This window comes from Taeniopygia guttata, chromosome 10 (assembly GCF_048771995.1).
Source record: "Taeniopygia guttata chromosome 10, bTaeGut7.mat, whole genome shotgun sequence".
NCBI lineage: Eukaryota > Metazoa > Chordata > Aves > Passeriformes > Estrildidae > Taeniopygia > Taeniopygia guttata.
In genome coordinates this window covers 18,209,611-18,230,557 of record NC_133035.1, presented here as the reverse complement: position 1 = coordinate 18,230,557, position 20,947 = coordinate 18,209,611, and the positions used below count along the sequence as shown (strand labels likewise).

Genomic DNA, 20,947 nt, shown 5'->3' with positions numbered 1-20,947 from the left:
CTAGAATATCAAAGACAGCATTACAGGAGGGCTCTGGCAGCTGCTGCTCTCTGCATCCCTCTGGCTTTGGAGCACTGTGGATCAGACCTGAGTCACCCAAGCCCAGGACACGGAGCACAGGGGGGTCACCCAAAGGGCTCACCCCATCAAGAGGCAGCTGTGGTATGCAACAGACCAGCAAGGACTTTGATGTTTTGCAAGATCTTCTGCTTATTTATTTTTACTGTCAAGACTAGGACAAATATCTTTCAAATTCCAAAAGCTAAACCCTCCTACTGCTGACTTTGTGAACTATGTCCCAGGAAATCTGCATAGGTTGGTTTCATAAGCCTGAAAATGAGAACCTGCGTTGCTCTTCTTTTCCTTTGGCAAACAAGTTGAAATAATAAAACAGACAGTAGAGAAGAATAATAGAAGTAATTCAGAATAGATCCTTTCTAGCCATATTACTATGCTACTAAATGCAAATCATGAGCAATAGGATAGATTTAAAGGAAATATACTAGTAAATGTATTTAATTAAAGTAACTGTAGAAAAACAACCCTGTGCAAACTTCAATGTCAGAACTTCTGAAATGATAAAAAGGTTTTAGAAAATGGCTTGAGCACTGTAGCACCAGCTGACTGTAACAACACCCTCTAGCAATAAACAAGCTGCTTATTTATAACTTCTTGTCTCCCACAGGACTGGCATCAGCAAAAGAGGAGTGGGTGGGGTTTTTCTTACCATTAATCCCACCTTATACCTGAATAAGCAAGACTAACAGATTACTTTAAGAATGTAGCAACTAATACTGTGACCAACACAGATTTCTTAACTTTACTTCAAAGAAATCTGTGTAACAGCCTGAAAGTTCTCCTGGCAACCTTCCAAATTACTGTTATCTGCCCCACGGGAATGTGATGGAAATCCACTTGCACAAACCCATTCCACTTATGTAACTATTATTTAGCAACAATATTGTAGGAAAAAAAAGCAACCCAATCTTCCTCCCAGGGCTCACTCAAAACACCTCTGATATTTGTGATGACTACAGTGCCATGAGGTTGTTCTCCTTCCTTATACACGGCTTATTTAGGATAGAATAGCCACAAGAGTGGTTGGTCCCTTTACAGATCCACATGAATCATTTAGAAACCCCAGAAAACAATGAGTGGACTGTAAGAGTGCTATGTGGGATCTTTAAAACTTCAATTAAAAAAATGAGTATACAACTGAGTTGCAGGCAATTTTGTTAATCCTAAATGCTGGCGTGTTTTCATATGTTATTTTAGCAAACACATAAAAGCACGACAAAGAACATCCATGTCAAATTACCTCCCTGTCATTAAGATGTCTGCAAATATTTACAGTGTGCCAAAATGCAAGTCAAGTGCTGTTTTTAATCAGACAACAGTGCCACAGAGGCAGCATTAGCAAAGGCATTTCTAAAGTCTGTGTGAGCTGACCTTGCCAAAAAGAAATGCCAGGTTTTTACAAAACATACAGGAAACAGAAACAATCAGAGGATTAAAATTGAAAAGAGTTGTAGAGTTAAGATAATGGGCTACTATCAAATTGCTTTAAGGTAAAAAATAAACCCCAAAGCAGGAAAAAGAAAGCAGAGAGGCTTCTGAGTATGTCCAACAGCAGGGAAGTGCTGCTTTGGAGGGTGGAGTAACCTGATGGCATCAGGTGGAGACAGTAAAAGCAGCATCCAGATAAAGCTTCTTATGTCAATCAGCTTTACAACTATTGGATTTCACTCCACATCTGAGGATCAAGTCTTATTTCACTGATCACAAACTCTCCTTACAGACTTTCACAGCCCAAAACAATACAGGAACTGCTGAGAAAGAAGGGCAAAGCAAAATGACTTTTTTGTTTGCCTCATATTTTCCCTTCATTGTTAATTACTGGAAAATCATTGCCAAGCAAATCTTTCTGCAAGATTTGCAGATACAAAGAGAAGCTCCACCAAAAACAAACTCCACTGGAAAACCAGCCTGTCACATTGCAACTCACTGGCAATTAATTTTCTAAGGAATTTGCCTTTTATTCAGTATTTTGCTTCCCTACTTCTCTAAAAAATGACTGAAAAATCTAATACTTAATCTGAAACAAATGCATGTTTTCCTTTGGTTTTAGATATTTATTTAAGGCTCTGCAGGTTGGCAATTCTAACCAGAACTATGGAAATTCATCATTTTTCCTGACTAACCAACAACAAAAATATCAAGTTACAGTAGACTGAATACAACTTCCAACCCATTCATTTTTGGCAGAATTGGAAAGATTTCTTTTTCTTAGTTTTTTCCTTTTTTTAAGATAAATTTTAAGATAATTAAAACTTCTGTTTTCCAGCTGCTTTATAGAGTGTGGTTGGGAAGCAGTTTGCTCAAATTAACAGATTAAACCAGAATGACACAGGTCCAGAAAAAACTTCACCAGGACTCAAAGGAGCTTTGGAAGAAAGTGTATTTCCAGTCCCAAGCTGTTTACAGAACCTGTGTTATTCTGATGCTACAACTCAAGTGGATTCCCTACCTGGGAATTTTAAATTGCATCTATCAAGATATGTCCTCTCATAGTGTGGGTATGAATAAATCATGTTCCCAAGAAAGTTTCCAGGCATGCTGAAGTGTTCCCAGCAACACTGACAAAACACTAAATCACATCCCTGCTTTCCAGGGATCGTTCTGGGACAGTGCTTGAATGGTATTTCCAGACAAAAGCACAACCTGCAGTACCAAGGGAAACACACCAGTGAAGTGAGAGTTTCAAAAACATCTCTGACTGCTCATGAATCATCAGAAGGTAAATGAGATTAAAAATCCTTCTGCTGTTTCCAACCACACCTACTCCAGGGAGAGACCACACTGAACACCAGACAGGATCAGATTTCCAGTTCCAGGAACTTGTGCCAGGTTTTGCAGAATACCTTGTTGCCTACAGTTTCAAACAGACTGGAAAAACAACCTTATTTCTGGGCAGAAAAAGTTACTGAGGACTGATCCTTTCTCTAAAGAAATATATTGTTATTATTGTAGAACTGTCTTGTGACATTTGATCATTTTAAATAATATTTTATACAAGTAGCAGCAAATTACAGCACATCCACTCATTATTTTTGCAGCATTAACAACTGCTGAACACATTTATGCTGACCTTGTCTTAAGCCTCTTAGTGCACAAGTCTGATTATGACTTGATACTTCCTCCTTGAGCCCCACCAGCTAACAATGGGTATTTGCTTTCTAACAAAAGCTCTTGTTTTCTAAGCTGGTCCCATAAATGCTGAAACAAGGTAGGAAATATCTTCAAGACTGATAGAACCTAAAGAATAAATAGCATTAATTGGGATTATACTTAAAAAAAAAAAAAAAAAAAGAAAAAAAGGAGCAATTGCAGCTGGAGAACAAGCATTTTCGTTTTTCTAGTTGGACTTTCCAGCCTGCTATTTGGAATGTATTACAGCTTTGACTTTGCCATGGAAGACTGTTCTAGTAAGCCATCTGTCAGATACTAATTCCTCTACTGGATAAGCACTTTGGTTATAGTACATGCAGGATTAAAGTTATATTATTTAGGAAAGAAAGGACAGACATTACAAATGCACATATATGAAGTATATACTTATATAACAGAGATATGAAAGTATCTGTAGTTCAAATTGTATTAAGTATAAAACGCCATGAACTATTTTAAAAATGCATATTCACAGATGCAATGTGAATTCCACTACCACATCCCCACACATCATGGGAATTACACAAATGTACCCACAGAGACAATAAATGTTGGTTACACCAACAAGGCCAAAATAAGCATAACAAAATTTCTGACACCATGTAATTAGGTAGGCTAACACATAGCTATCAGGACTATGTTAAATCACAAAGTCACACATGTGCCTATTTTAAAAAAAGGAAGTTTTAAGGAAAACTTACACACAAAGGTCTCCACGTGTGTGCACAAGTCCCCACACTTTGGGCAGCGCAGTTGGTTCCCTCCTTTCCCAGAGCTTCCAGAACTTGACTTTTTACCACCACCCTCACCAACAGATTTCTAAAAGAGATTTTCAGACAATTAGCCCCAAACAATGGAGCTGGTACATTAAGCATTTAGCAGTGTGCTTACAGAATCAAATAATTTGAATTTTTTAATAGCTGAATGACAAAGTAGCTATTGCCAGGAGTTTTTTAAAGGCCTTGGAAATGTAGAAGAATGTGACAAACACTTGGAAGTGTTTTACATTTAAAAATACATCTGCATTTCCCAGGTTTGCCAGTCTTGGATGCCCACGGAAGAGGTACCCCATACCTGCATTAGAGCTGCTTGTCTGGCACTAAACAATAACAAGCTCTGTCAACAGTGTTTTAATAATGTATTTTAATGTTAGACAAGAAAACAAATAATTTTTAGAGAGTATTTTATTATCTCAGCTGTGTGGGTTCTAAGGATTTCTGAAGCTCCTCTCACTTTCTTGGCAGGTGTAGCAATCTATGCTAAAACATTCGTTTCAAAGTGCATACTGCATTTTTTTACTTGTATCTGTATCTATGCCTTCATACTGTGATTAATACAAGTCATTATATTGTAGAAAACAGAAAAAAAAACCCTCTCTTCCTATTTCTAAGACATTCTTCATTTTTTAAACCTGTCATGCCTACTGATTTCTCCTTACCTTTCTTGCACCCTTTTCAAGAAAAAAAAAAACCTGTTTTAAAAATCTTTATTTATTTTTTAAAAAGTTTAATTGCACCTTCAGAACAGACCTGTGTCACCTGGACAGCTCCTCAGGTTCACAACACATCATACTAAGGCAAAGTTATTGCCTGTAAGCTCTCAAAATGTTATTTGCTGACTAAAGAGAAGTTTTATTCTCAGGTATTCATTTATCTGAAGAAGCTGTTTATTAACTATAATTACAGAGAATTGCTAGGATAAAAATAGACTACACCTGACTAACAAGAACTGCACTCAAGTCCTCACTGTCTTGTCTTACTTAAGACAAACCAGTTCTAAACCCAGAAGCATTTAAAATGTACTTCTACTTGGGAGCACCAGCCTTCTGAAGGAGAATAGCTCTGAGTACTACTCTTTCCTGAAATCCTGTTCTTGATTTATGACATCCAATAAAGTTTTCAAGTTTACACTGAGCTATAAAACTGGGAAAAGCATTGTGGGATGTTTACAAGCTTCATCTCCTAAAAAATTCCCAATACAGTTTATTTTTTCTTCACTGCCAGTTGCATCAATTTGAGGGATTAGAAATATCAGGAGTTGGCCAAAATTTCAAGATTAATTTTAAGCAAAAAAAAAAAAATGCAAGGAACGTTTTACATAAACTACTGAAATCCCCAGTTTGTGGAAATTACCTTGCTTCCATCTCCAGAACCATCCTTGCTTGCACCATCCTTTGAAGCAAAATATGCTGGTGTTTCTGAAAAGTTTCTAAGAGGAATTCGTTTTAGAGAACAAGTTTCAAAAGTCCCAAGTTTTCCTAAAACAGGGATGCGTGTACGACCACAAGTAATACCTAAAAAAAAAAAAAAAAAAAAAATTTAAATACTAAAATACTCCTGTTTTAATTCCATTGCCACCAAATCTCAGAACTGATTTACTTTAAGTGGAGCTTAAAGATTTTGGCAACAGAATTCAGCTCTGAACATACAGATTTTAATTATCCAAAACAAATGATCTTTACCACCTTAATGTTCACCTTGTTGAAAGTTACTTTGGTTGTCCAAAAAAGACTTCAAAATAATTTCAGGTCCTCTAACATCAGACAACTGAGAGTCCTGTTGTGGCATGAAATAGGGAACATCTCAGTTATGAAACTGATCCTCAGAATGATAACCACAATCGACTTACAGCTTTTATTGTGAAATAATTCAACCCCCCAAGAGTAACTTTTGAAGAGTCTCTTTATTATGCAAAGATCAGGTGTTTCAGACTCAATGACTGCACGTTTTGATTTGGCTTTCACTTGGGAACTCCACTAAAAATTAGTTTCCAGGAATTGGAGGCACCTCTTGGCACCAAGAATTGTGCTGAGGAAAGCTGAGCAGCCGTGTCCCATTTGGCACTCACTGACGGCCGGCACCGGCAAACTCAGCGTAATCTTAACTTTGCTAAAATATTTTATTGCCAATATGAAAAAAACCCTCACTGAGAAACTAAACAGCCTTTTCCTCTTCTTGCAACACAGGCAGGATTGCATTTCATGGCAGGGCATGACATGAGCCAACCTATGTTGTGCTTGTGATTTCAACATCAACAACAGCCTGGAACCTGTATCTCATCTCTCGCATTTCAAGTGGCAAATTTCTCACTTGGCTCGCTGGTTTTGATCAGGACTCTGTGCTCTACTGACAGCAGAGCTATACAGCAACAATGGCAACTACAGACTTGCTGACAACACATAGTTTTATTGTTATAAGGATAAGAGAATCCTATGGAAAAATCCAGAAACTCTTCAAAAATAAAAAAGAAAAATTAGGAATGGCAAGAGAAGCACAGCTCATTTGCTCTGAAAGAGGAAACAACAACCAAGAGATGGGAGCTTAGCTGAAAGAGGATACTCTGAAAATTCACCTTGTTACTATAATAAGAAGGGAGAAAAATAAAGAAGAAGGAACTTAATTTACCAGGAAAACTCTTACAGGCCTCTTCAAAGTCACAATAAAGATGACAGTCAAATGAGATTTGAAGCTGGTTTATTAACTTACATGCTGCTTAAGATTTCTTAACCTGAAGATGACTTGTACTATTTTTAACATGACTAAAAATTAACCTTTTAAAAATCTCTTAACAGCATTGCTTCTGTCTGTAAACGTGAGGGAGGAATAACAATCAATGAGCTTCCCCATTTTAAATTCCTCTGCTGAGTGCCGCTGCAACACATTTTAGATTACAGAGGGTAAGCTATAAAAACATCACAGAAAACTTGAAAACACTGGCTGGCTCTCAGAAGCAGTTGTGTTTTTTAACTGAATGTGCAGAGAACTCTGACAACTCTGTGTGCCAAGTGCACTTGTCACTAAAGAACAAGCTTTGGTGAGTGTTTACAATGCAAAAGCTGTTCTGAGCAGCTTAGAAACTGAGACAAGACCCCTTAAAAATGAAACAATGACCACCTCTCCTCCCTGGAACAGAACCTGGAGTCACACAAGTAACACGGGGGGATTTGACCTGTGGAGAAAGGCTGAAGCATTTCAGTCCTCATTTTAATTCAGAATGCTCTTGTGAGACAGAAAATGCACTGAGAACTGTATGGGATGAACTATGAAACCTTACACAGCACTGACTACTGAGCTGTGAAGCCTAAACCAGGGGAAAAACATCCTAATACTGCTACATCAGCTCGTGGCTAAGCATGAAAAGCCTCGTGTGCTTATTGTGAGGTCTGAGAGGTGTTTTTGGACAAAATATCATGGTATAATTCCACAATGAAGCAATAAGAAAGTTATCACCACTACTTCCTTGAGCCAATAAGCCCAGAGGGAGATTTCCAGGGGAAATCAACATTCCAGCCCAATGCCTGGCAGCTGCCCCTGATGGATCCAGACTCTGATAAATGTTCCAATATGTAACAGCTGGCAGGATGCGCTTACACACCTGGCAGGGTGGCTCAGGTGATGTTTATTTTTTGGAGCACTAACTTCAAAGGATGCGTCCCTGGCAGCCATGGAACCAATCCAGGGGCATTAAGAAATGATGGGAAGCTCCTTAACACCTTATTAACCTTTAATTGATGCTTGACAGAATAAATACTGACTTTTGGGGCAAGCCTGGGGGATCCTGGAGGTATCTACTGCTCAGGAAAATGACAGGGAAACTGTGACAAACTGTAACTGTCCCACATAACACTCGATTGATTACAATGATCTGTGCACTCTGAACTCTTTCAAGTTTGCAGCAACAGCAAACAAAGCACCTGGCAGAAGACACTTTAATACAAATTTAATATGAAAGACAGACAAAAGTAAGATACATTTATTTTTAAACAACTTTCATTGAAAGCTGGTGGATAAATAATTGTATAGTCTATCTGCATTTTATTCTCATTTGCTCTTTTACATAATCCTTTTGAATCTTAGTTCTGACCAAAAACACCCTCAAATTTAAAAAAAAGATAATTCTGTAATGAATTTCAAACAGTGCTTGCTTTGAAGGGGGATTGCATAGGGCCAGACAGGCTGGATTTGAAAGTACAGGTTAGAACATTTCAGCACGGCTGGTATTTGAGATATAAATGTAAAGTCACCTACAAAGAGTTAACTCGCCTCTTAAGGGCAGTAAATGATCTCTGACTCACCAGGCTATTGCTGAGGGTAGAGTGATTGAAAATATTGTTGCAGAAGTGGCAACAGAGATATTTTTCAGCACAATTTGGGGGTGCCCCGCTTTCCACCCAAAGCAGCACATGGTTTGTCTGCTCTCAGCACCCCCAAGAATACCAAGAAAAGGGTAAACAAGGAAAAACTGTAAAAAAATAACAACCTCCCACAGCCCTCAACTTCCAGCGAGCAGCTGGCACAGTCTTGTCCTTCTACCAAGTTGGAAAGAATTAATTTTGCTAACTAAACGCATTTTTATGAGAAATATTTCAAGTTAGGCTACCACAAAGGTAGGCTTTTAATTAATTAAGGCAATTAAGCCATTTTTAAGCCCATGAAACACATTTACTCCCACTGCAGAGTAACACACACTGGCCGACAGCTGCTGAGCATCACTTCTGTAGAAATAAACTCTATTTTCGCATTCCATTTCTCCATAGCGAGGGCGAATTCTCACAGCGCGTAACGCTGCCCTCACCCCCACCCGCACCGCGCCAGCAAACGGCAAAAAGGAGGCGAAAAGGGGAAAAGGCCGCGGTGCCCCGGCGCTGTCACAGCGCGATAAGGGCAGCGGCGGGGCCGGGCTCCCTCAGGGCCGAGCGCGCCGGGCCCGCTGAGGGAAGGCGGCGGCCGGAGCGCGGTTACCTCTGCGGGCGGAGGGCAGCGTGGAGCCGAACAGGCGGGCGGCGGCGGCGCAGCTGTGGCAGGCGGACATGGTGCAGCGGCCGCGGGCCCGGCCGGCTCCCCCCGCCGCCGACAAGGCCTCGCTGGCGACGGTGCGGCCCCGCCCGCCCCGGTAACGCCTCCGTGACGGCACCGCGCGTCACCGCGGGACTACGGATCCCAGCGGGCATCACGCCGCGGTGCGCCCCGTGTGAACGGACTCGCCACGCGGGGTGTCATGGGAAGTGTAGTCCCAGCAGTGAATGGGTGCGTGGGCGCCGCGTGGCATTGCGGGAAATGTAGTCTGCGACCGGCAGCGCCCCCCGGCTCTCTCGGTCTGTCCTGGGCGCACCGTCCAGGTATGTTTATTCCGGGTGATTCCGCCCTTTAATTCCTCTTTCCAAATACGATACGAGAGGAATATTTCCCTTAGATCACAGAAACTTTTTTTTTTAAGCCTTTCGTGAAAAGATAAGGCTGAGACAGGAGCAAAAAAACTTCAGGCAAACTGAAGAGATTTTGAGAGCGAATAGAAAATGATGCCGCGTGTTGTGGGGTGGTCTTCAATCAAGGAAGAGTATTGTAAAAGTATATATTATCTAACGAAGTACATTCTTTAGGCATGCCTTATATATATCTATATATATATATATATATATACACACCTTATATATACCTATAACTGCAGACAACTGTAGGTCTGTTTCTTTCAGCTCACTTTCAACTCCTATTTATTAGATAGCAATTAAACGGGGCTAATTGACTCCAGTTGTTCATTAGAGTAATGACTCAGTATCACCTGTCGCTCTTCTCAATTAACCTGAGCTGCCCCGCAGCGAACAGATTGCCCGGGAAGCTGCGGCCCATCCCTGGAAGTGTTCAGGAACAGGTTAGACGGGGCTTGGAGTAGTCCCTGATCGTGGGGGTGGAACAAAACGAGTCTTAAAAATTCCCTTCCAACGCGAATTATTCCCTGAATTAACGCGACTTCCGCCTCGGTAGCGATGGCGGCGGAGCCGCTTCCGCCCCGCCCCGGTCACGTGGGCGGCGCGGCGCAGCACCCGGAAGTGGCGGCCGGCGGGAGCTGCCGGCGGGGCGGGACAGCGGCGGCGGCCGCTGCTGCTGCTCCCGGTGCCGCCGCTGCTGCTGCTCCCGGTGCCGCCGCTGCTGCTGCTCCCGGTGCCGCCGCTGCTGCTGCTCCCGGTGCCGCCGCTGCTGCTGCTCCCGGTGCCGCCGCTGCTGCTGCTCCCGGTGCCGCCGCTGCTGCTGCTCCCGGTGCCGCTGCTGCTGCTCCCGGTGCCGCTTCTGCTGCTCCCGGTGCTGCTCCTCGTCCCCGGGCCCGGCCAGCCGGTGAGCGCCCCGCAGCCATGGGAGAGGCGGGGGTCCCGGGCCCGCCGCTGAGCTCAGCGCCCCGCACCGAGCAGGAGCTCTGAGGGGCCGCGTGGGCGCTGAGGCGAGCGGGGCGGTCTCTGCGGGGCGACCCCTGAGGGAGGGAAGGGAAGGGAAGGGTCGGGACGCGGCCCCGCAGGCAGCCCGAAGCCCCCTTAGGGCCCCGTGTGCTGGGGGGTCTCTCAGAGGAAGGGGCTGCCTCAGCCTGTGCTGGGGGTGTGGGGGTTTGTCCCCTTCTCCCTGCAAAGCTGCGGAGCCAAACATGGTTGAGGAGGGGGAAGGAGCAGGGGCAGGGTTGGTGGGAGCAGCGCTTATTGTCTTGTAAAATCAATAATGAATGGAGTATGTCATTATTGTAGTGAAATAACTCACAGAGAGGCTATTACCAAGTGCTCTGAGCACGTCCATAGGTGATTCTTCCAGAGGAATTGTTTTTAAAAGGTTGAAGTTCTTCAGGTTGTTTGGTTTTACTAAAAATGAAACTTGGGTGTTTAGAGGCTGATCATGACCAGCATCAGGCTCTTTGTGGTCTGAGTTACCTTCAGTAGCTGAATTCCTGTTTTGAGTTCATGGTTCAGCTTCTCTGTGGCTGGAAATCACATGTAGTTGTTGTTAATGTGAATGTTTGTGTGTACAAATTTAATTCTGCATTTCTGTGCAAAGGAGAAAAAAAAAGACATTTCAGTAAGAGAACAGGCAAGTTTCTTCTTGTGTGGAAGGAAAGGCAGCCCTTAGGAGTGGTGATCACAGATGCTCCTTCAGAAGAAAGCTGGTGGCAATCAGCCCAGGCGTTAGTGGCCAGTGGCTCACTTCCATGAGTGGTAACAGGCGAACTGGGAAGTTCAAAATTTACATTTTGGATGGACTCTAAACTCACTGTGGTACCAGACAAGGTACAGGGCCAGCACAAAATCCACCTGCATGCTGCCTTTCCTTATCAGCTGTAGTGACAAAGCTCTGTGCTCCCTGCCCCCAGCAATTAGCTCAAGGGTTCTGAAAGACTGAGGTGGCACAAGCACTGAGGTGATCGCAGCAGGAAGAGGCTGCCAACCCTCTCTGCAGCGGGAACAGTCTCCCTCTCCGGCGACTTCTGCTTCTTGGCCCTGCCAATGTAACAGGCCAAAATAATGTGTGTTTTAAGGCATTTCCTGTAATTTGTCTGCCACGGTTTTGTCACACTGTCGTTTGCTGAAGAGCTTTTAGGAAGCCATTGATGTGTGGTTACAGAAAGGAATTAGTGTGAGCCGTGGTTTCCTCTCTCCAATGGCTGCAGGCCCCCAGCCCAGGAAAGCATCCTTGCACCTGCTCTGCTTTGCAGGTCATTGGAATAAATGCATTTTACCCTTGCTGTAATTTTACCTGCTGCCAGACTTTGATAGAGAGCAGAACAGTTGGGACAAGCACCAAAGTGAAACCACACAAATTTGAAATAACAGCCACAGCTGAGCAACCCATCTCAAACCTTTGAACGTGGGAGGTGTAGCATGTGCTCTGTGGAAGGTGTGTGTTTGTCATGCAGTTTAGAAAGTATTTTCCCTTTTAAAATTAATATTTTCTGCACTTGGAAGATGGCAAATGTGGACTGAAAGATGAGGAAATTGTAACTTGCTGTTAATCCAGCGGTAACCCCATAAACTGGTTAAGCTGTCCACCAGCAGCTCTCCTGCAGGGACAAATGAATTGGAGTGACTCACAGAACACGAGGTCTTATTTTATGAAGAATTAAGAAACAAAACCTATTGATTTAGACTTGGCAATTGTTAAGTAACAAGAGCAAAAGTTTCTTTTTGTCTTTTCACGGTGCTGTGTGTGAATTCATGAAAATAATCTCCCAAGGCAGCTGGCTTTCAGGGTGAAGCTATTGAGTCTGCAAACTTCAGGAGTGTTTGATGCCATTTGTTGTATAAATGGAAGCTAATGGTCTCTTGCTGCTTAAAAAAAAACCCCAAACAATTAAATCTTGGAGCTATGTCAGTGTTTATTACAAATTAATGGAGTATTATAAGATACTCATTATGTATGCTTGGACATTCTGGCTGGGGAGTGAATTAGTGGCATTCCTATGTGGACCCAACTCAGAATCAATTTGTGCTGTATTAATTGGTGTGCTTCAAGGATTTCTTCATTGGTAACTCCTGACAAGAGCCTGGTTCCATGTGGATAGAATTAAAAATTCAAGGATTTTCTGTAAATTAAGCCTCGGATCAGGTGATGTTCCTGATGTGCTCTGGGACTCGTTTGGGTCAGTTATACTCAGATGGAAAAACGAGACCAGAATACTGAGTAGGTTCATGAAATAATGTCTGTGGTGTGAAGTCCTGAGTGAATTGTATGAATATTTATTAGCTATAAACTTGGAGTGCCTTATCAATTTAAAAGAAACCAAGAACATGCTTTAGGTTTTTTAGCCACTTACAGCCTCCAACACAATTGACTTTCTCTGCAGCTGTCACACGGGAATGCTGCTACAGAAGCATCATCATTTCATAATTAGGCTGGTGCAGTAAGGCAGTTAGGTGACTGCCTCCTGGGAGAATAATTGCATGGTTTGATGAAAACTGAGCAAAAGTGAACTTGGTGTGAGTCAGAGGTAGTGCCATTGACTGATAAGAGGAAATCAGCCTGCACTGCTTTATTTACATAGCACAGCTTTTGAGAGTGGCCCACGGTGAAACTGTGCTATTGATTTCTCATTCTCTCTCTTTTTCAGGCTGACCCAAACTGAAATTTTTCTAAACATCATGGGAGAGATTAAAGTCTCTCCTGACTATAACTGGTTCAGAAGCACAGTTCCTCTTAAAAAGGTATGTACATCTTGTAGGTGAAATATCCTCTCATGTTTTAGGGGGAGAGACTCAATGTGATTAATGCAGAGCAGTTGTGGCTGTGCTACTGAGCTGCTTTATCTCCTGAACTGTTATCCTACGTGTCATGTGAGTGCATGAAAGCACACCCTTCATCTTCACAGGCTTCTTGGAGGTCACTTCTGCCTGTGCTGGGGAGCAGAGGCTCCCAGCTGTGAGCCATGGCAGCAGTACCTGCCATCCTAGTGCCAGCCCTGCCTAAGGAGGGGGCTCCAAGGGAGTGCTGCGTGCTTGGCATCACGTCTGTGGCCCCTCAGAGCTGCCTGGGGGCACTGGGCTGAGCTGCCAGAGCCACCTCCACTGTTCCTGCCCATTGTCCTCAGGCCACAGCAATGTCCAAAGGCAGCTTCCAGCTGTCAGCTGCAGACAAAGTCCTGAGAGTGGGAATAGCCTTAACCATGGGGGAAAAACCCAGACAGTTTCTTCTGCTTAATCACACTGTCCAACCACTTTCTCCTCTTGCTTGGATTTCCCCACAGCCTTTCACTGAGCCGCAGGAGAGTGTTTGAGGTGTGCAGGGCTCCAACTTCTGCTCTCTATGTGCTGAGTGGCAGAGGGCATGCAGTGCAGTGTGTAACTGCTGACCCAGTAAAGCACTGTGTACCTTCTGCAGGTCAGGCTGCTGGGGCTGTGGTTACAGAGTGACCTGCAGCAGCCCAGACTGCTGCCAGACAGAGGGACAGCCCTGCCTTTACACCCTGCTGCTGTGGCTGTACAGGCTGAGCAGCAGTGTCCTGGTGTGTTACAGTTTGATTTTGGGCTAAGCTGACTTTGGTGTGGTTCCCTTGCCTGGATGACTGTGTGGGCTGCAGAAGCACCTTTAGGGCTGTAGCATTCTCATTAATTTTTGCCAGTTTGTGTCCTGCAGATAAGAAAGGTGAGTGCTGTTGACCCCATGTGCTCTCTTGTTGCCTTCAGGCAGTGCCTCACTGGGTCAACAAAGCCAGGGCCAGCAGAAAGATGTGTTGGTGTCCTGAGACTCTGCTTGGTGGGATGCAAGGTGGTGAATGGAAGGAACTGGAGGTTTTGGTTCCAAGGAAACATGGTTCTGCTGCAGCTCAGTGCCAGCAGCCACTGCCTTCAGCTGCTGCCAGTGCTCAGGGTTTCACAACTGGGGATGTGTGTAAGCTGAAGCTGATGGTGACCTGGTGACCTTCAGCCTCAGGAATGCCTTACACTCCTGAGTGCTTCTATCTCCTCAAAAGGCAAGTGATGCCACAGGGCTGAATGTGGGCTATGAATACATAAACGATCTAGTCCTGGTTATTGGAAAAAGAATTTTTAAAAAGCCCAATTTGAAAATGCAATTAATCTCTGAAGCAGTCTTTGGGAATACATTTGCCTTCATTATCCCCCCAGAAGTACAAAGCATGTGCAGTACAGAGGAGGGAATGACCAGCCTTGGTAACTGCTGTAAGATCAACTTAAGGAAGCAGAGCCAGAGCAGTTTGTTTGAGAATGTGCTGAGATATTGGTCCTGACAGGCACAGGAAATACACAGCTCCATCCTCCTTCCTGCCCTGGTCAGATATAGGAAGTACAGCTGAGAAAATAACATTTTTTAACCAAATCTCCTGCTTTTCCTGTGTGCCTCCATTTGCATACACCACTTGCTCTCTTATCTGAGTCCTTCCTAAAAGTTTTCATCAAGGGACACCCTGGCCCTGCTAAAAAGTTTTGCTCTTTGTTTTGAGGAAGGGCAGGTTTTACCTTCTGTGTGAACTGTAGCTGATCTTGATTGATCAACCAGAACAAGAAAACGTTGGTGACCTTCCAAATCAGGAGTTAACCATGCTGCTGCCTACACAGCTCAGAAGCTGGAGTTAAAGTGTCCAGCATGTGGCTAGAAATCAACCAGAACAAGTGCTTAAACCATTGATTCACTGTCTGGGCTCAGGGAAAGAAACAGCCTTAGCTGTCTTGGCATGAACTAACTTTGGTGTTGTTTTTTCAAAGACTATGGTGTACCTTTGGAAATACTCCTACAGGTAAACTTGGTAGTAGCCACCCTGAATGGATCCAGCATTGGTGATGGAATTACAGCTGAGAACAGCAAGGCCTGGAGCCCAGGGGTTGTGTGCAAGGAATTGTCGTGGTGGGGATTGGGAAGGCTTTTGTATGAGGTTTATGTTTAAATGGTTTCAGTGGTCTGGAGGCTCTGGTATGCAATCTGTCTGTTTTATAAAGACTTTAGAAAACAACGTTACCATGTGATTCCTCACATGCTCCCAGAGCCTGAAATACTGGCTTTATTAGGAGCAGATTTGTTAGTCAAGCAAATCTGATTTGTGATACACTGTTCTCTCTGAAGCTTAACTGCTGGGTTGGAAAAGCAAATTGTGCTTGTATATTACTGTTCAAAAAGCTATAAAATCTCAATACATAGGAGATACATTCTGGCTGCTTGACTCAGGCTTTCCCCCAGGGGTTTGTGCTTGTTGATCTGGTACAAGATGCAGCTTCTGCTGGGTTGTGGAGTTGAAAGAACATCTGGAGTATAGAAAGCAGTTTCTGGTAGAATAGGTCTTGTCAAAACAAGTCAAGCTTTGGTGCTGCTAGAAAAGAAGACCCAATTCTTAACACTTCTGAAGGCACTAATTATGCTAGGACTTGTGGTACTGTATGAGGAGCTGCTCATTAAAGAGAGCACCTTGTGTGTGAGAAATCTCTCTCAGCCAGCCATGTGTCCTGGGCAATCCAGTGCTCCTGAGATGCTGACAGGTGATGGAAGCATTTTTCCCTCCAGGTCAGCCCTGCAGTGCTGCCCTGGGAGTTGTGTGTGTCTCTGTTTCTGGCAGGCAGCTGTAAATGTTTCAGATCAATAATTTGTGGTGCTAGCTGCTTAATTCCGCAGACCTGTGTGGTTCCAGACCTGTAACATCTTCTGTCCGTGGGTGCAAATATCAATGGCTGTTTAAAAAGCTGTCCCTGGGGCAGTGCTGGCTCTTCCAGCCTCCAGCTGCTGCTCTTGGTACCCTGAACTGACCTCCTGGGTCTCTTCTGAGCATGGTGGCTCCTTCCCTGATGTGCAGTTCATTATCCAGCTTATGTCACAATGCACAAAATGTTCAGTCTGATGGTGGTGGCCACAATTCTGTTCCAAGTATATCCACATTGTCATTCCAGTTAGAAAACGGCCTGAAAGCTATTGTGAAGAAGAGTAAAAGAAGGTCTTAAGTATTATAACATTGACTAGAAGTTGGAAGTTTCTAGAAACCATCCTGGAAGCTGGCTGAAGAACCTCTCTTGCCTTGTGTTTCTCCTCTCCTCTGTGCCTCTCTTTCCAGATAATAGTAGATGATGATGACAGCAAAGTCTGGTCACTGTATGATGCAGGGCCAAGGAGCATTCGCTGCCCACTCATATTTCTCCCTCCTGTGAGTGGAACTGCAGATGTGTTTTTCCAGCAAATTCTGGCACTGACTGGATGGGGCTACAGAGTTATTGCTGTGAGTATTCTCAGTCCTGTGTCAAAGGTGGTGTACTTGTGCTTGTTGCTCTGATTAGAGGTTGGATAATGAACTTCTTCATTTTGACTCAGGGAATCACCAAAAAACTTCGTGCTAAGTTGCACTACAGAGTAGTTAGCATATGGATCCAGGCTGGAATCTGCTATATGTCCACAGCAGCATTTACCAAAACCATGTTGACTTCTCAGCCTACTTTTCTCCTCGTGTGTCCTGGACACAAATATTTTTTGCCTCCAGCTGCATCTCTGTTAGCCCTGAGGCAAACACATGAGTTAGTTCAGGGTTTCCATGTTTTCCTTTGGAATGGTGGATAACATGGTTCTTAGACTATATAATAGCTGCAGATTCACACCTTACATCCTTCCAGCCTGCTTTTCTGGGGCTTCTCAGCTCCTGAGCTGGAGTGCTGATTTGTACAATATATTAAACAGCCTGGCTTTAGGAGTACCACTGTCTTTCTTTTGCAGCAATTAATGATTTCTGTCTGTTACACACTACAAAATCACTGAAGAACCATTCCATTCTCCATCCCACTGATCACAGAGTGGGTCAATGCTGCACTTTCCCCAGCAAACTCTGCTCAGTGGCACTTTGTGTTTTTGTGTAACTGAGGGGGAGGTGTTGGCACCCTCAGGCTCTGGGGACCTTGAAGAGGAACTTCATAACATGGGAGAGGAAAAGCACTGTCTGGAAACCTTGAATGTGAGAACTCGTACAACTTTGAAGCAGATTGATCTCAGCCAGTTTTTTCTAACTTTGTGCTATTTCAGTTGCAGTATCCAGTGTACTGGGATCACCTTGAATTCTGTGATGGATTTAGGAAACTCTTAGACCACCTTCAGCTGGATAAAGTGAGTGCTCTGAGACAAGGCAGTGGACAAATTGTTGCAATAAAAACCTGATATTTGAAACAGTCTCATTTAAGAGCTAGTACAAAAAAATAGGATACAAAAATAAAGCATATAAATAAAGAGGCTGTGTTGCAATTTCACATTTGAAACTAGTTTATTTTTGAAGGTGAATGCCCTTGGAAATTGTCATGCTTGGCCTAAATTCAACTGCTATTCCAGGCCTATTAAATTGTATGGGTTAACTTCATTTTTTGTGAGATCCTGTGGAAGTTATCTTTCTTAACTCACATAGTACAGAACACCACAGTTGAGTCTATTGGGCTGGAATAGCTATAGAGAACAAAGTGAAATGTTTGAGTTTTTTCTTAAGCTTGATGAACACAAAGAAATTAGCACTGTGAGTCTTTGGAAAACATTTCCTTTTTTTAGTATTTATCACATTTATATTGCACATAAAACCAGGAGATGAATGGAACAATGATTCTTTCAAAAAATGGGTTATAAGGACAAGGTAAGCTTGAATGACCTATTTTTGTAATGAAACACTGTGCTCAGAGGTCACATTTCGTCATCTGTTTGGGTTTTTTTTTTCCCTTGCATTAGGTTCACCTTTTTGGAGCTTCTCTGGGAGGCTTTCTGGCTCAAAAGTTTGCTGAATACACACACAAATCTCCCAGAGTTCAATCTCTGATCTTGTGTAATGCCTTTAGTGACACTTCTATTTTCAATCAGACATGGACAGCAAACAGGTAAAGAAGACAAACAAGCAGACTCATGGCATTAATTTTTTTTTGCAACGAAATGTTACATTGATTAGTTGGATATATGTCTAACCTGATTCCAGCCTGGGGAGGAAGGTTTGGGATGGAATACTTGTGACTTTTAAAAGCACACCACAAGGAGAATGGAAATGTTAACAATTCAGAGTGTGGAATTAAACAAATTGTTCTGTGATCCTCTGTGTATGTGTGGTCAGATTTAAGAACTCTGCCTGTTGTCTAGAGCAAGAAGAGTATTGTTCACCATGTTTAAAGTATACTTTTGCCACGTAACTAGAAGTTTCTTAAGGATTTAATTTGAAGTTAAAACACAAAGTCTCTGCAAGGAGAGAAAGCATTTACAATACAGCATCTTGATGTTGAGTCCTTGGTGTTTGAAGATATTGTTACATCTTCTTTCTGTTTTAGCTTTTGGCTGATGCCTGCTTTTATGCTGAAAAAAATTGTCCTTGGGAATTTTGCATCTGGTCCTCTAGATCCTGAAATGGCCGATGGGATTGATTTCATGGTGGACAGGGTAGGTGTGCTCTGGTGGCTGTGGTGTCACTGTACTTACTGAGTGCGAGGTTGGAGATATTTCTGCTGCTTTCTTCAGTCACTGACCCAGGAGGGAGGAGTGGGAAGTGGATCTTTAGCAGGTGTTGTCTGTCACAGCCAGATACTGAATTGGTTTAACTGATTCACTGACCCTCTGCCTTAGTTCTGTTTATTTGAGTCAATCAAGATGAGTTAAGGAACTGAGGTGGAAAAGAGAAAATGCTGGGATAGATCTGTAGGCTATGCTCTGGGGGCAGGAACAACTCGTGGAATGTGGCTTAGGCATTTGTCTCATGCAGGGTAATACTAAATTGGAATTACAAACTTCCTCCCTTAAAACTATCTTCTCTTTGGCTGTATTATTAATATTTCATTAACTTCCTGCAGTGAAATATGTTGTTAATCAGTGTTTCTCTCTACTGCAAGCTGGAGAGTCTGGGCCAGAGCGAGCTGGCCTCGAGACTCACCCTCAACTGCCAGAACTCCTATGTAGAACCTCACAAAATCCGAGACATCCCTGTAACCATTATGGATGTAAGTGAATCTCAATTTTTTTAATTAAACACTATTTCCTCCCTTTGGCAGATGGATCCACAATATTCAGTTAGCAACTTAGCAAGCATTTGCAGCATGTAACTTCCTATTTAGGGAAGCCTTCTGCTGACTGGGCAACACTGTGACTTTTCTGTGCCGCGTTACGAATGAGATGTTCTGTGCCATATGTTTCAATATTACAGTATTGGCTTGCTTGCTGTCAATGCCTAGGTTTGCTTGTTTCATTAACACCATTCCACAAAGAAGCTGAGGGTCTCCTCTAGGAGCAGCATGCAGCCAATCTGATGTAACAACAAATCTGAGGTTCAGAACTCACTGCTGGGACTTGTTCCACAGGTGTTTGACCAAAGCGCACTTTCAACAGAAGCAAAAGAAGAAATGTATAAGCTTTACCCTAATGCCAGAAGAGCTCACCTCAAAACAGGAGGCAACTTCCCCTACCTCTGCAGGAGTGCTGAGGTCAACCTGTACATTCAAGTGAGTTCCTGAATTCAATCTATGAATGTGTTTAGCCACAACAGCAGAAGGAAACTCCCACTGAGCTTCTTTTGTTTCTTAACTTCCCTGTGTGCTCTATGCTGCTGATACCAAAGGGCAGGCTGGGAGTAGCCATGTCCATGCTGGGCCAGCTTTGGGGATTTTCTGGCTCTCAACTCTGATACTCCAGAGCCGTGGTTTCTATTCTGTGCTCCTACACCAGTTTCTGTGTTATTTCCCATGTCCAACAGATCCATTTGCTGCAGTTCCATGGTACCCGGTACGCAGCCATTGATCCCTCCATGGTCAGTGCAGAAGAGCTGGAGGTCCAAAAGATCAGCCTTCACAACAGCAATGAGCAAGAAGAACAGTAGTTTTGGGAGTGCCAGTGAAACAGAGGCATTGGTTTGGTGGTCTTCCTGTGTACAATCAACTGTTCCCACTCTGCCTTTTCCCTTGTGTTAGCCGATTATCACTGTGTGATTCCAACAGGATCAACAGTTGGTGAACTACCCGTGGACAGCAACCTCCAGCAGTGTAATGGGATAGATCTGTTTAATTTTTAGTCTTTGGATTCAATGAAGCATCTTCGAAGACTACACTTTTAAAAATAAGACATTTTTTCTACCAAAGTCTTCACTATATCATGTTCTTAAGCAGAACGGTATTTCTTTTTATATTTTTCACTCGGCTGTATATATTACCACATGCAGATTGTGTACTTATAAGCTGACATATATTTTTGTTGAATTTTTGATTTAAAAGATGTTTAAGTGTCAATATTGCTATCACTTATTTGCTTCGTACATTGTGTTGTAAGTTAGTTTGTTTCTATTTGAAATAAAGCATTTGAATTTTTAACTTTCTTGCTGCTTAAAAATGGTTTTCAATAAAACTTCACTTTCAGCAAGTGTCTCTTGTTTTGACTCCAAGAAAACAGCAGCCAAGCTCACTGGTTTGCCTCTACAAACACCTCTGGAAATGAAGAAAACAACCAGCACCTGCTTGAATTAATCTCAAGCTTTAACTATAAGGTTG

At 43.1% G+C, this 20,947-nt stretch overlaps 2 protein-coding genes across 6 annotated transcripts in view; one reads left to right on the top strand and one right to left on the bottom strand.

Moving 5' to 3' along the window:
* The window catches only part of CLPX (caseinolytic mitochondrial matrix peptidase chaperone subunit X), a 43,573-nt gene that overhangs the window by 10,061 nt on the left and 12,565 nt on the right, over positions 1 to 20,947 (bottom strand). For all 5 annotated transcript variants that reach the window (XM_030281262.4, XM_072933784.1, XM_072933783.1 and 2 more), the window contains exons 7-9: positions 8,970 to 9,099; positions 5,361 to 5,521; positions 3,930 to 4,047 (exon numbers count right to left, since the gene is read on the bottom strand). In XM_030281262.4, the coding sequence (XP_030137122.2) occupies positions 3,930 to 4,047; positions 5,361 to 5,521; positions 8,970 to 9,099 (409 nt within the window). The remainder of the gene's footprint in view (positions 1 to 3,929; positions 4,048 to 5,360; positions 5,522 to 8,969; positions 9,100 to 20,947) is intronic.
* SPG21 (SPG21 abhydrolase domain containing, maspardin) lies at positions 10,238 to 20,815 on the top strand. Its single transcript, XM_030281268.4, has 9 exons — positions 10,238 to 10,337; positions 13,087 to 13,180; positions 16,528 to 16,689; positions 17,481 to 17,561; positions 18,165 to 18,310; positions 18,749 to 18,857; positions 19,304 to 19,411; positions 19,769 to 19,909; positions 20,161 to 20,815. Exons 2-9 carry the CDS (start codon positions 13,118 to 13,120, stop codon positions 20,281 to 20,283), a joined length of 933 nt encoding a protein of 310 aa, XP_030137128.3. The 5' UTR covers positions 10,238 to 10,337; positions 13,087 to 13,117; the 3' UTR covers positions 20,284 to 20,815.